The sequence below is a fragment of the Phoca vitulina genome, unplaced genomic scaffold (assembly GCF_004348235.1).
Source record: "Phoca vitulina isolate PV1807 unplaced genomic scaffold, GSC_HSeal_1.0 scaffold25, whole genome shotgun sequence".
Lineage (NCBI taxonomy): Eukaryota > Metazoa > Chordata > Mammalia > Carnivora > Phocidae > Phoca > Phoca vitulina.
In genome coordinates, this window is record NW_022589728.1 from 10740855 (window position 1) to 10752696 (window position 11842).

Here is an 11842-nt window from a genome sequence, read left to right on the forward strand (position 1 = left end):
GCTGGTGAGCACGATATTGGCATTCAATTACCTATTAATGAGATGAAGGCTGAAGCCTTAGTCCCAACCACCTCAAAAATGTCTAACACTGATCCTAGGAGGAACCGCTTGAGATTCCACAGTGAACAAGGCCAAGCTCTTGGCGAGGCAAAGGAATGCCTTCCAGTGTGGAGGGGAGCATAGTTTAACACAGCGACATTGAATGTGATTACACAGTCGGTCCTCACGGGCTCATAGCTGGAGTCACTGCAAGGTGGGGTCCCCAGCATCCTGGCAACCCCGGACCAGCTGAGCATGGCCAGATGATGCTCCCAAACAGTGGTGATTTTAGGACAGAAATGATATCATGGACTTTGTTTACTGTGGCCTACCCACAATGACCTGAGTTTAAAAAGACAGCCTGTCACTTGGACTTGCCACAAAGTGAAAAAAAATGCTGGCTCTGGAACAGGAACAGCTTGGATTCCAATTACTCTGCCATTTGCCAGCCCTATAACCTCGGGTCAGTGACTTAACCTTTCTGGAGTTCCCTCTCTCTCCTCTGTAATATAGGGGTGATAGGAACAAGGACCCCACAGGACTCTCACGAGGATCAAATGAGATCGTGCAAGGGAAGTGTCTGAGCTTGGACCTGGACCACAGTAACCCTGAATACATTTAGCCAATAACATATCTCTTTTAGGCTTTACAACCTAATATGTATTTGAAGCTTTACAATCACATGGTCTCTGTTGCAACTACTCAGCCCTGCAATGACTTAGCAAGAACAGCCTGAGAAGCGAACACAAATGTGCTGGCTCGTGTCCCCATAAAGCTTTACTCGTGGCTGTGGAAATCTGAATTTCAGATAATTTTCGTGTGTCATGAAATATTCTTTTAATTTTCTCACAACCCTTTAAAGATGTGAAAACCATTCTTAGCTTTCAATCCATAAAAAAACACAGGTGGAGAGGGACTTTTGGCCCACAGTCGTATCAATCGCCCACCCCGGCTCTACAAGAGTAAAGATGCGGAAAGATGTATAGACCCGTCCACCACGCTGTAGAATATGTTAGGGAACCACAATTAGAAATCTAGTTGAAAACAATTTGCTATAAAAGAGAATTTTGTTCATCTTGCACCATATCTAAATAAGTTTAATTTTCTTAATATATAAAATAACCTACATAAGAGATAATGCCACGGTAATATTAAATAGCAAGATTAAAAATCTTCAATGACTTGTATGAAGTATGGAGGAGATTTTTAAGTGAATGAATATTTTACTTTTTCCAAGAGATGAATAATGGACAAAATTGTTTCAGCTTGTCACTAGGTGAATGTTTTAAACATTCTGAAGACTTAAGAACTTAGAATTACATACTTTTATTTCTGAAAGGTGAATCCTTTCAAAATTATCAAATGTTACAATATTTTCTTAGTATTTGTATACAAGAAAAAAGGGAAATATAATTTACATATAAATACATACATAAGGGGTGCTTGGGTGGCTCGGTCAACAGTCGGACTCTTGATTTCGGCTCAGGTCACGATCTCAGGGTCATGAGATCAAGCCCCGCATCAGGCTCCGAGCCGGGTGTGGAGTCTGCTTGGGCCCTCTCCTCTGCCCCTCCTCCCCACTCCCCATGCGTGCTCGTGCTCTCTCTCTCTCAAAAGAATATATACATACAGAAATATCAATAAAAATAGTATAGCTGATAACTCCAATGTTTAAAATATTTTACCAAAGCACTGTTGTGTACAGTAGTTAAACACTACCATCTAGCCTTCAATTATTTTTCCTTCAACTACAAGTCATTTAAAGATAAAAAGTATTTAAATAAAATACAATGTCTAGCTACATTTAACGAACTCTTTGTATGTTTCATGTGCTTTTAAATGGTCATTTTCATCGTTTTCATTTTAAAAGATATCACGGGAGAGCTACATTCTCTTCATTGATGCATGGTTAATAGTACCAGAAAAACTGCCTTCTCTGAAAAAAATCCCTGCTTTAATATGGAATCTAATGAAAATATAGATAAGATCGTTGAAACCTGACATAGACATTAGAGTTTCCAGCAAAAATACATTAAAGCTTAAAGAGAAAATATTAAAACCATCTTTAGTATTTTCAGGACATCAAGGCCATCATTTTTTAAAAGCCCTAAATACTGCCTATAGGGAAAGCTGAAAAACATTTTCTTTTGATTAAAGAGCATGATAAAGTCATTTAACATGTCTTTTATAATATACATCTACATTTGACTGTGGTGGGGAGCATATCGGGTGTGCTTGTACTAATACCACATTCCCATGTGGTAAGATAGTCACGGACTTCTTCTGGCTGTGCCTACCCACTCCTTTTCCTTTAAAAGGGCTCATAATGCTCTAAACTTCCTGCCTTCTTTAGAGACACATGAAACTGTCACAGGTCCTGGACAATAAAAGCGTTATGCTATAAAAAAGAAAAAAAGGTATCCCATATCTAGTCAAAGAATCACGTGGTTTCACTAAAACATGAATTTGTACCTTTTTTCATAATTATTGGGTGGTTTTTATAAAAATAAAGCTGTTTCCTTAAGGGGGAGAAAAACTTTTGCCAATCAGAATATCTTCATTCTGGGGAAAAAAAAAAAAAAAAAAGACTTTTTCCTCTGAAAATAATGAACTTCAGTGCCTGGCTGGATGAAAATTCACTGACTTATTCAAATGAAAACAAATTATTGTGCCCCTAGAAATGAGGTTTTTTTTCACTAGCACGGTCTGAGATAGCATCTGGAAACGGTCATCAAAATGTTAAGATTCAGAAGCAAGCATCTGTGTACAGAGTTGGACCCCGCTGACTTAGTGCCACTACCACGAAAGATGACCGTCCAAAGGGACAGATACATGATGGCGGTCTGCAGGCTGGTAACATCATCTCACGTCCTCTGCTTCCAACTATATGTTCACAAATGTTTGAATTTATATTTAAACTCAATATCATTTAATGGTGGTAAAATGCCCAAGCCTGCACGGGACTGGTCCAAAGGGGGACATTTAACCTGGCTCTCCACAAGCTCCAGTTCAAAATAGGAAAGCATCAGAATCAAAAACTGCTTGATTTCCTGGACAGCAAATATTCTCCCCGGGCATATTGTCGCTCCTGACCCAAAGGGCATGTAGTAATACTTTAACTTGATTCCATTACTATAGAAGGTGGTCTTTGTCTTCCCATTTTCATCAAGATATCGATCGTATTTAAAGGTCTGCAATAAAGATACAAAGAAAACAGAACTGTAAGATAGTTTTAAAGGAATTTATCGGTTTCTTGACCTGGACGCTCCAAAGAATAATTTTCTTTTTTAATCCAATCTATTGGTAATTTAGCAAATTCCCCACCTTAACTCAGAAATTAATAAGGAATAGGAGTTTAACAAGAACTGATGGGAACAGAAAAAGCTTTATAATACCTTCCATTCTGCCTGGGTGACTAGTTCCTCCATTAGGCAGAACAAGAAGGAAGAGTTCAGATTAGAAACTAAAAGAACCAATATATTAGCCTCATTTCCTGGATTTGGGAGCAAGCAATTGTTAAGGAAAAAGAAAGGCAGCAGCTTTATTATAATGATTGCAAACATAATCTAGCAGAGATGATGTGATGACAGGTACCAGGAATTTTAAAATTCAGGCCATCATCCAGGTCTTACAAAATATATGAATATTGGACATAATTTAGAAGACAATGCCTATGGCTTCAATGGTTAAGTCAATTCTTATTTTTTTAAAGATTTATTTATTAAAAAGAGAGAGAGAGAGCACCTTTTGGGGGGGGGGCAGAGGGAGAGGGAGAGACATAATCTTAAGCAGACTCCTGGCCAAGCACAGAGCCCAACACATGGGGCTCGATCTCATGACCCATGAGATCATGACCTGAGTCCAACGTTTAACGGACAAAGCCAACCATGCGCCCTGGTAAATTTCCTCTTTATTTCCATCTGGGTAGACATCACCTGGATATTGAATTTTGATGAACAGTCACTTACCAAAGGGTCTGGGTAGATTTCTGGATCAAAATGCATTAACTGCGGGTAAAGAGCTATGATGTCATCTTTGCGGATGTTATAGGAACTGTCCTGGAGGTGCAGAGTGAAATCCTCTTTAGCAGTCCGGATGTTCAGAGAAGCACTGGAAAGCCTCAGAGACTCCTTGATGATGCTATCTAAGTATTTTTAAAGGAAGAAACGAGGAGAAGGAGGAAAGCAAGAACAAATCATGTATTTAAAGGCCTCATAATATGGAGTCTGAAATACTGCTAGCAGATTATAACACAACCTGAACAGACTAGGGGAAGCTGGCCAGATAAAACTTACCCAATTTTTTTTTCTGTTGCCACTATGCTGTAATCAATGATTCAGTTGTGTCTGAATGTCATTTTTACCTGATAATCTGAGTTTATGATAATCATTTTGTAAGGATATAATCTTGGTTATCAATGGCAACTAGACTGTTATAATTTTATGGAAAAATAATCTTATTTCCACATGACACTAGACATCTAATACAATTGGAAAAATCAGTAACTCACTTTTATGTGAATTACTCAAATTTTATTACTTCTGAGATTTAATATACTGATATCATTTTCATATAGAAATATTTTTCCAGATGTTTAATGCCGCTTCAGTTCAGTGTTTCCAAGAGCCCATTTTTATGATTACACTACCCGATGGTGTGTGATGGTGCCCTACTGTCTGGTAAAGATATAAAGGGACAAAAAGAACCACCCTGCAAATAGCTAAAATATGCAGATCCAATGAGAAGGTCTAGCCTGACCTTCCAGCCTCTATCCTTTTAGCGGTCATGTTTCAGGTGGTCATCATATGATTGTGTGTAAAATCATAACCCGTTAGCCCTTTCTTTTTCAAATGAGAAAAGCAAGTCCCCCCAAAATGCAATGGCATGTCTGGGGTCATCCATGGTTGGCAGAACCCAACATAGAACCTATGCTTCTTGCCTCATGTCCCTTCCACTAAGACCTGCTGCCCCTCAGAACATGCACTGGGTTCTTTCCTCAAGAGAAAAATAACAAAAACAAAAAGAAAACTCTTTATCACTATAAAAATAGAGTATTTTTGTATTTCTGCAAACCACAGAGAAGCAAAAATAAGAAACACAAAATAACCTTCAATCCCATCACTCAACCCATGCAGCTAATTGTAGTGTCTTGATGGTACTTTTTCCTCCTTGATTTCATGAAAATGAGTAATACCCTCCCATTAATCATAACATCAGTGGTAAGGGGAATATAATAAAGGAGACAGAGTAGGGCAGGGCAGAGAAGCAGTTGAAAAGGTAGGGTCAGGAGTCTCACATTAACACTGTATCTGGTTCTACCATTCCATCCCAGGTACGAACTTAACCTCTCCGTGTCAATTTCCTAATCTGTTCTGTAGAAATTAGTCACCAGTCATAGGATTGCAGTGAGGATCGAACGGGATCACACATATGAAATACTTCGCTTAATGCCTTACAGGTAAATGCATAATAGATATTGGCGATTACTGTTTGTGGGACACAGTAAATGAAATGTAACACAGTAAGCATACCTAGCACTGGCATGTCATTCAGTTGCATTTGATTCAAACAAATAGGACTGCCGTCAAAGCTGATTTTTTGGCCAGCATTCTCTAGTGTTTTATTCACTTCTTCAGCAGCTGCTTTCATTGCTTCAGGGCTCCTAGCAAAAGTGGAGAAAAGAAGAGATGTACAGAAAATAAATGTTTTCTATACCAAAAGATCTGCAAACAGGAGTTTTCCCCTTCTTTTTACTAGGTGGTCAGGATACCAGAGAAAGTAGGAAAGGGACATTTCCCAATTACTTTTTACTCCATTTTGTAATTGTGTCTAAATCCTTGGATATTAACAAGAATTGTTGCCTTAAAAGGCCTTGCAACACAGAAGTAAAACTTTGGCCATACTTTTATAAATAAATGATTCTAATAAAGATTAAATGGTCAAATTAGTCACGTACATAACAATTGAGAAGGAATATTGCATGTAAGATTAATAATTATAAAGTATTAGCTAAATTGCAAATGGATGTCAAAATTTACTCTTAAAACCCATACCACGATTTCGGGTAGAACAACAGCTTTCCCATTCTTATATTGTTCTAGCACTTTAACTTGTAAAATGAATCCTAGTGCGTTTTAGTGCATGGACATTTACTGGATCCTTAGGGCCATGGGGATCTATATAACATGATTGCAGTAAATGAGTCTCAGAAATGTTTGACTGGTAAGTATATGTGTGACTGTCATAAAATGGTTACTATTACCCTTATGATATTATATTGATGTTCTAACCTTACTGAAAATATATGAACTTATTCTGGATGGAGATCTCTTAAGTAAAAACTTGGGAAGACATTTAACATTTGAGACAGATTAGTATGGGGTTTTTATATCTGAAATTGTTTCTAATTTTTTTTTTTTTTTTTTTTTTTTTTGGGAGAGAGATAGCGCACGCATGCATGCGTGGGAGGGTGGGGCAGAGGAAGAATCTTGAGCAGGCTTCACGCCCAGGGCAAAGCCTGATGTGACCTCACAACCCTGAGATCATGACCTGAACTGAAACCTAGAGTCAGACACTTAACCGAATAAGCCACCCTAGTGCCCCTAAATATTTTTTATATTAAATACATAAAACTGTCAGCCACCAGTGGAAATTTGGCATTCCCAATGCTACGGTATAGTAATTTTGTGTCCATGTGACACTAAACGCCCAATTTAACCAGAATAATCCAATAAACCATTTGAATGTCAAATTTCTAAAAGACTAACACTTTGGAACACAGTCATGTTATGTAAAGTATGTTACATACAATGTTTTTGTTACATACTTTTAAAAGGCAAAATCTAGCCAAAGTCCATCAATAATAATCAGTAGAATTGATCCATAGCTATCATAGTTGGTCCAATAAACAGTAAGACAGAAATTACTAATGGGGTAGAAACAAACTGTTAATACACAGAGGACTAAGGCATAGGCACTGCCCTTTCACTGTCCACAAGTCCGAATCATTAAATACCTTTTTATGATTATGAAGACAGAATTCATCAACTTAAGTAGGCATCATGAGGAACAGCCTGGGGTTGAAAGCAAGGGCTCTGGGCCCAGATGGCCTGAACTGACCCTATGCAGTGCATTCTTCCCCCTGGAAAGGTCTCTGCTTCTGCAGGATGAGTGTGCCAGGCACGGCTGCTTATGGTTTTGTGAGGATTGGATGAACTGATACATGTTAAACACTTATAAAGTAAATGTCACATTCTTGATTGATAGCATGAGAAATTACCATGACTCTTTTTTTTTTTTAGTTAAAATAGTAGCTTTTCTGCTTTCAATTAAAATAAAGAAATAAATGGATAAATTGCTAGTTACCTAATCATTTGAAATAAGCTCCAGAAAGTCGCCGGGATGGTGTTTGCTTGTGACGCCCAGAGGATAGCGAGGTGTGTCTTAGCCTTATCCATGTCATCGAAGGTGGAAAGCATGTCATTCAGAAACCTGACCAGTTCCGAGATGCGGTCTCTCTTTCCGAGGTTCTCATGCCTCAAGCCCTCTGCCAGTTTTTCCCTAGCATGGTGTGCGGTCTTGAACACATGAATGGGGAGGCCTGCTACCAGAGCCGGAAAGATTTTGTCAAATTCCTTGAAGTGGTCAAGGTTATTCAGAATGAGTCCTTTTTGTGCGTCTTGCCCTGTAAGATCTTTGCCAAAGAGAGTTAAATACCCAGCTTCAAACATCACTCGGTAGCAGAAGGAATACATCCCTTCCATCACCCAGGCAGGCGTCTTTGATTTAGATACCAGCGGACGTCTCATGACAAGTTGGAGGTTCTCCATCATGGCTTCTGTGAGGGAATTCAAGGCATCGCCCTGCAGGGTTTTGATGAAAGTTTTATTTATATTATCAGTGGTGTTTCCATCACTGGGGTCAATGCTTCTGTGCCCAAATGCCTGCCGATAAATGAAATGTGTGAAAAAAGAGATTAAACCTGATGCAGTGCTAGGAAATGGCTGAAAAACAGATTAGATACTTCCATAATTCTCTCCTTGTTAAAAACAGGGCAGGAGGGAAATTGGCCTTTGTACATACAATTTCATAGCACTTTCCAAATAAATGGTCAAATCCTACCCTTCCTGGAAGGCCAAGTTGAAATTCCAGCTCTTCAGTGAAACTTCCCGCAACCATGAAAGTTGTCCATTTCTTACTTTTCTTATGCTACTGAATCTATTGGCATGTTAATTTGGTATTAATCCATATTTGTCTTAGTCATCAGTTCTCTGCTACATTTATTGTAGATGTACTAAAACCAGACTTTAGTCTACTTAGAGCTGAGACCGTGTCTAATATTTCCTTGCAGAGACTCACTAAATATTGGCTAGTTGCTGTCTCTCTCAAAGAACCTCTCAGATTATTGCTAAGCGATGCCCAAATATCTGATCAGTTGCTTGACAAAATTTAAAAATTGTGTGGCAAAAGTGTGGTAAAACAATTGTTTAGTGCTAAGTTTCCGCCACATGTGCTCTGGGAGTTATGTAGATGTGGTTGACATGAAGGAGTTTGTACTTATCTTACTGATACAGTGCCATCTCGCTCAATAAAATATTTCATTTTTATTTCACTCTAGGTGGTTAAGAAATGACAAATCTATACCTATTTTGACTTTTGAAACAATTACTACCAAGAGGTTCTGTCTAATTGGATTCATTATATTTCTAAGAATCTCCATGGAAGGATAACTCTCTTCAACATCTCTATTTCTAAGTCTAAGTACATCAAAAGGCTAAGTAGACTGACATACAAAAAGTAGAAAAAAGCCGAATGCTGTATAAATGGGAAACTGGTTACCTTTGCAGAAGTAGTGAAGTGAAACTTTTTCCAATCCAAGTATTTTCCATGGCACAACACCTTCTGGTATGACAAGGGATTTGTGATGAAGTGGACATAGTTTCCCATCAATCTGCAGGTGAAAACGTGACCATGTTTCCTTTGATTTGCTCTCAGGAACTCAAGAGGATTGGCACCAAATTTCAGAGCACATCCCAGGTATGGAATCAACCCATTCTCCAGAGGTGGTTCACCCATTTGTCTGTAAGACACAAACATATGTTAAGTATGGGAAATTACACATTGTTTTTATTTACACCTGATTTAAACTTTTACTACTGACTTCAAACTTCAGAACTCTACAGTTATAGGTAGTTCCTTCGTTGAAGGGGCCCTGCTCTTTTACTAAAATAATGGGTTTTATTAACCTAGTAACATGATATGTTGGTAAAAATGATTGCTAAATCCATCCATCCATCCATCCATCCATCCATCCATCCATTCCACAAACACTTATTGAATGTCTACTATGTGATAGTCACTTTTTCCAATGATGAGGATAAAAGGATCAACAAAGCCAACAAGATTTTTCCTCTCAGTATAGAGGAAACTACACTCTAGTGTTTATATCTCTCCTAAACATCATTTGCCTGAGTCTCTCAAAATGTTTTATATGATTGTTTTCTTTATTTTTTTTTTAAAGATTTTATTTATTTATTTGACAGAGAGATAGAGAGCACAAGTAGGCACAGAGGCAGGCAGAGGCAGAGGGAGAAGCAGGCTTCCCGCAGAGCAGGGAGCCCGATGCGGGACTCGATCCCAGGACCCCGGGATCATGACCTGAGCCGAAGGCAGCCGATTAACAAACTCAGCCACCCAGGCGCCCCGATTGTTTTCTTTAAAGATATAAAATACTGAATTGCAGAGAAGATGGCAAAATTGAAGTTTTCAAAATCTTCATAGTTTAAAGACATTATTATTCTAAAATGATTGTTGAAGATAAGAATCTCATTTGAGAAATTAGCTTATTATAAAATGAAATTAAGTAAGATAAGTATTGATAGGATCACCAATTGTGACTCAACACTCTTTCATGCTATTTGTTGTCTCTTTTTAATTGAAGTATAGTTGAAACACAGTCTTGCATGCTATTTATTTTTTTTAAGATTTTATTTATTTATTTGAGAGAGAGAGAGAACACAAGCAGGGAGGAGGGGCAGAGGGAGAGGGAGAAGCAGGCTCCCTGATGAGCAGGGGTTCTTGACCTGAGCCAAATGCAGATACTTAACCGACTGAGCCACCCAGGCACCCCTCTTTCATGCTATTTTAAATGCTTTTATTAAATACTATAAACATTAATTTTCCAACATAAACTCCTATCCCTCTTGACAGAACTACTTAGCATAAAATAATTATGTTCATTTTATGAGTTCAAAGATAAGTAAGGTTAACAACTAAAACTAGAAATTATCGGGCCTGAATTAAAATACCATAAAGCATACACACACACACACACACACACACACACACAAACAACTTGTAAACGAGACAGCACATAGCAATCTACATAGCTGAAGATATGCTGTGGGTAATTCTCTTTTGGAGATTGACATAACAGAATGCTTACATAGCCCTCCCCCAAATACTCTTTGAGCCAATCAGAAGGTAAATAAAAATGGCTATGTATGTGACCCTATTTGTATTTCTTGTCTTCTTGAACCCATTATAAATAAATGACACATAAATAAAAGTGATGTTACCTAAATTTAGCAGTTGCCCGATTTACCATGGTTTATTATCATTAATGAGAAGAAGATAATAGAATGACCAATGCAGGCTCTGTGCTCTTGTCCAGACCTAGGCTGAGTCTATCCAGTGCACAAGAACTAGCTGAGAAGAGAACATTCATTTAGTCAGAGCATCTATTTAATCCTCATGCTAGAAAGAAACCTTTTCCAATACAGATCCCACTTACCACTTGTATCCTTACTAATCCAGACTTCATCTTTATATACACCCAGAAACATACACAGAGACCTTATAAACTTTTTGTCACTTATGTTCAACAAGTTTGTACATTTTTGCATGATCATGGGTATGTCAGTACTAAAAGGGAAAGACTGTCATTCAATCTTTTATTAGATGTAATATGATACCACTTCAAATTTGTAAATTATATCTTAAATCTAAAGTTTTTTAGTTAAAAAAAAGAAGAAAATGCTAGTGAGTGTAAGTACAAAACACCAAATTTATTATATAACAACGAAGGTAAAAGAACTTTAAATGAATGAACTAAAACACAGCTTAAAGATAAAACTTTCCTTACCTTCTCCTCATTCCAAGAATAAGCCATAAACAACAGCACACTGCTACAACAATCCCCCAGATCAAAGATATGGTCATCATTTTGCAAATCTAATGCAAAACTTCTGAAGAGGAGAGTCTCTGATTAGAAAGGTAAGGATGTCACTGAACAGAGACTCCAGCTAGACTTTTATATAAGGTAAGATCCTACACTTGAGTGACCAAAGCAAACAATTAACCATTTGTTCATCCTATTAGAAAAAAAAAAAATACCTGGCCTTGAACTAAGTCCACAGGTATCAGAAGAGGTTCCAAAACAATCAGAGACCTGCAATAGTCGATAAGTTGAAGGTCTTTCAAACAGATGCTGACTTAACATTCAGACCTGGTAACAACAGCTAATATTGCAAGTTTAGTATGCTTATAAAAAGGACAAAACATAAACATTTTCAAGATGAACATATCAAATAGTAGTGTAAAATATAATAATCTAAAGAAAAATAAGCATATGTTATCATTAAGCTAGTGGTTGGATCTTGTTACCTTTTGAAGAAGAAATCAATTTAAATGATTAACAAGAGATATGGTGGTCAAATTCAAAGGAAAGAGAACTGGGTGAAATGTTTCTGCTGCTTCATGTTTCAGTGCTTTTACAAAGTCATAGATATTTTACTATATATAG

General features: G+C 37.6%; 1 protein-coding gene across 1 annotated transcript; it reads right to left on the reverse strand.

Moving 5' to 3' along the window:
• Window positions 1–2930: 2930 nt before the first annotated feature.
• On the reverse strand, window positions 2931–11354 carry LOC116643190 (cytochrome P450 7A1). The gene is made up of 6 exons (XM_032421984.1): window positions 11183–11354; window positions 8878–9118; window positions 7405–7982; window positions 5571–5701; window positions 4008–4183; window positions 2931–3230 (listed from the first exon to the last, which is right to left on the reverse strand). Exons 1-6 carry the CDS (start codon window positions 11260–11262, stop codon window positions 2931–2933), a joined length of 1506 nt encoding a protein of 501 aa, XP_032277875.1. The 5' UTR covers window positions 11263–11354.
• Between the last annotated feature and the right edge of the window lie 488 nt (window positions 11355–11842).

Excerpts from the sequence above, each read along its gene's own strand:
- LOC116643190 (XM_032421984.1), bottom strand. The coding sequence starts at position 11,262 with ATGATGACCATATCTTTGATCTGGGGGATTGTTGTAGCAGTGTGCTGT. Across the intron at positions 4,184-5,570 it reads GAATGACATGCCAGTGCTAG|ATAGCATCATCAAGGAGTCT; the intron begins GTATGCTTACTG and ends AAAAATACTTAG. Across the intron at positions 3,231-4,007 it reads AAATCTACCCAGACCCTTTG|ACCTTTAAATACGATCGATA; the intron begins GTAAGTGACTGT and ends TCTTTATTGCAG.